General features: G+C 55.0%; 1 protein-coding gene across 1 annotated transcript in view; it reads right to left on the bottom strand.

Annotated features, from left to right (window-relative positions):
- Nucleotides 1–6: 6 nt before the first annotated feature.
- Nucleotides 7–646, bottom strand: part of LOC124234050 (olfactory receptor 10H3-like) — a gene marked incomplete at both ends in the record, with an annotated part of 986 nt that continues 346 nt past the window's right edge. The window contains one exon of the mRNA XM_046651309.1: nt 7–546. Within this exon, the coding sequence (XP_046507265.1) occupies nt 7–546 (540 nt within the window). The remainder of the gene's footprint in view (nt 547–646) is intronic.

Here is a 646-nt window from a genome sequence, read left to right on the forward strand (position 1 = left end):
GTGCACGACCACCACAGTGAGGTGGGACACACATGTGGAGAAGGTCTTGTGCCGGCCCTCAGCTGAGGGGATCCTCAAGATGGCGGCCACAATGAAGACATAGGAGAGGAAGATGAGGAACAAACAGCCCAACAGAGCCGTGACACACACCAGGATGACACCCAAGGTGACAGAGGATGTCTCCCTCCCACAGGACAACTTCAAGAGGGAAAGCACATGGCAGAGAAAATGGTGGATCATATGAGACCCACAGAAGATGAGATGAAAAACTATCAAAGTCACCATCATCCTCATGACTGAGCCACCAGCCCAGGACCAGGACACGAAACTCGCACAGCCTTGGGGGCCCATGAGCACATTGTAGCACAGAGGGTGACAGATGGCCACGTAGCGGTCATAGCCCATGATCATGAGCAGGAAGGAGTGGGTGAAGCCAAACGTGAAGGAGAAGAGCATCTGGCTGGCACAGGCCACAAAGGTGATGGAGTGATGAGTGGAGAGCATGTCCACCAGCATGCGAGGGGTGACAGCCACAGTGAACAGAATCTCAGAGATGGAGAGGGCGCACAGGAAGAGGTACATGGGCGTGTGGAGGCTGTGCTCACTCCAGATGGTGGCCATGATGAGCAGGTTCCCCAGTAACGTG

The sequence above is a fragment of the Equus quagga genome, unplaced genomic scaffold (assembly GCF_021613505.1).
Source record: "Equus quagga isolate Etosha38 unplaced genomic scaffold, UCLA_HA_Equagga_1.0 67733_RagTag, whole genome shotgun sequence".
Taxonomy (NCBI): domain Eukaryota; kingdom Metazoa; phylum Chordata; class Mammalia; order Perissodactyla; family Equidae; genus Equus; species Equus quagga.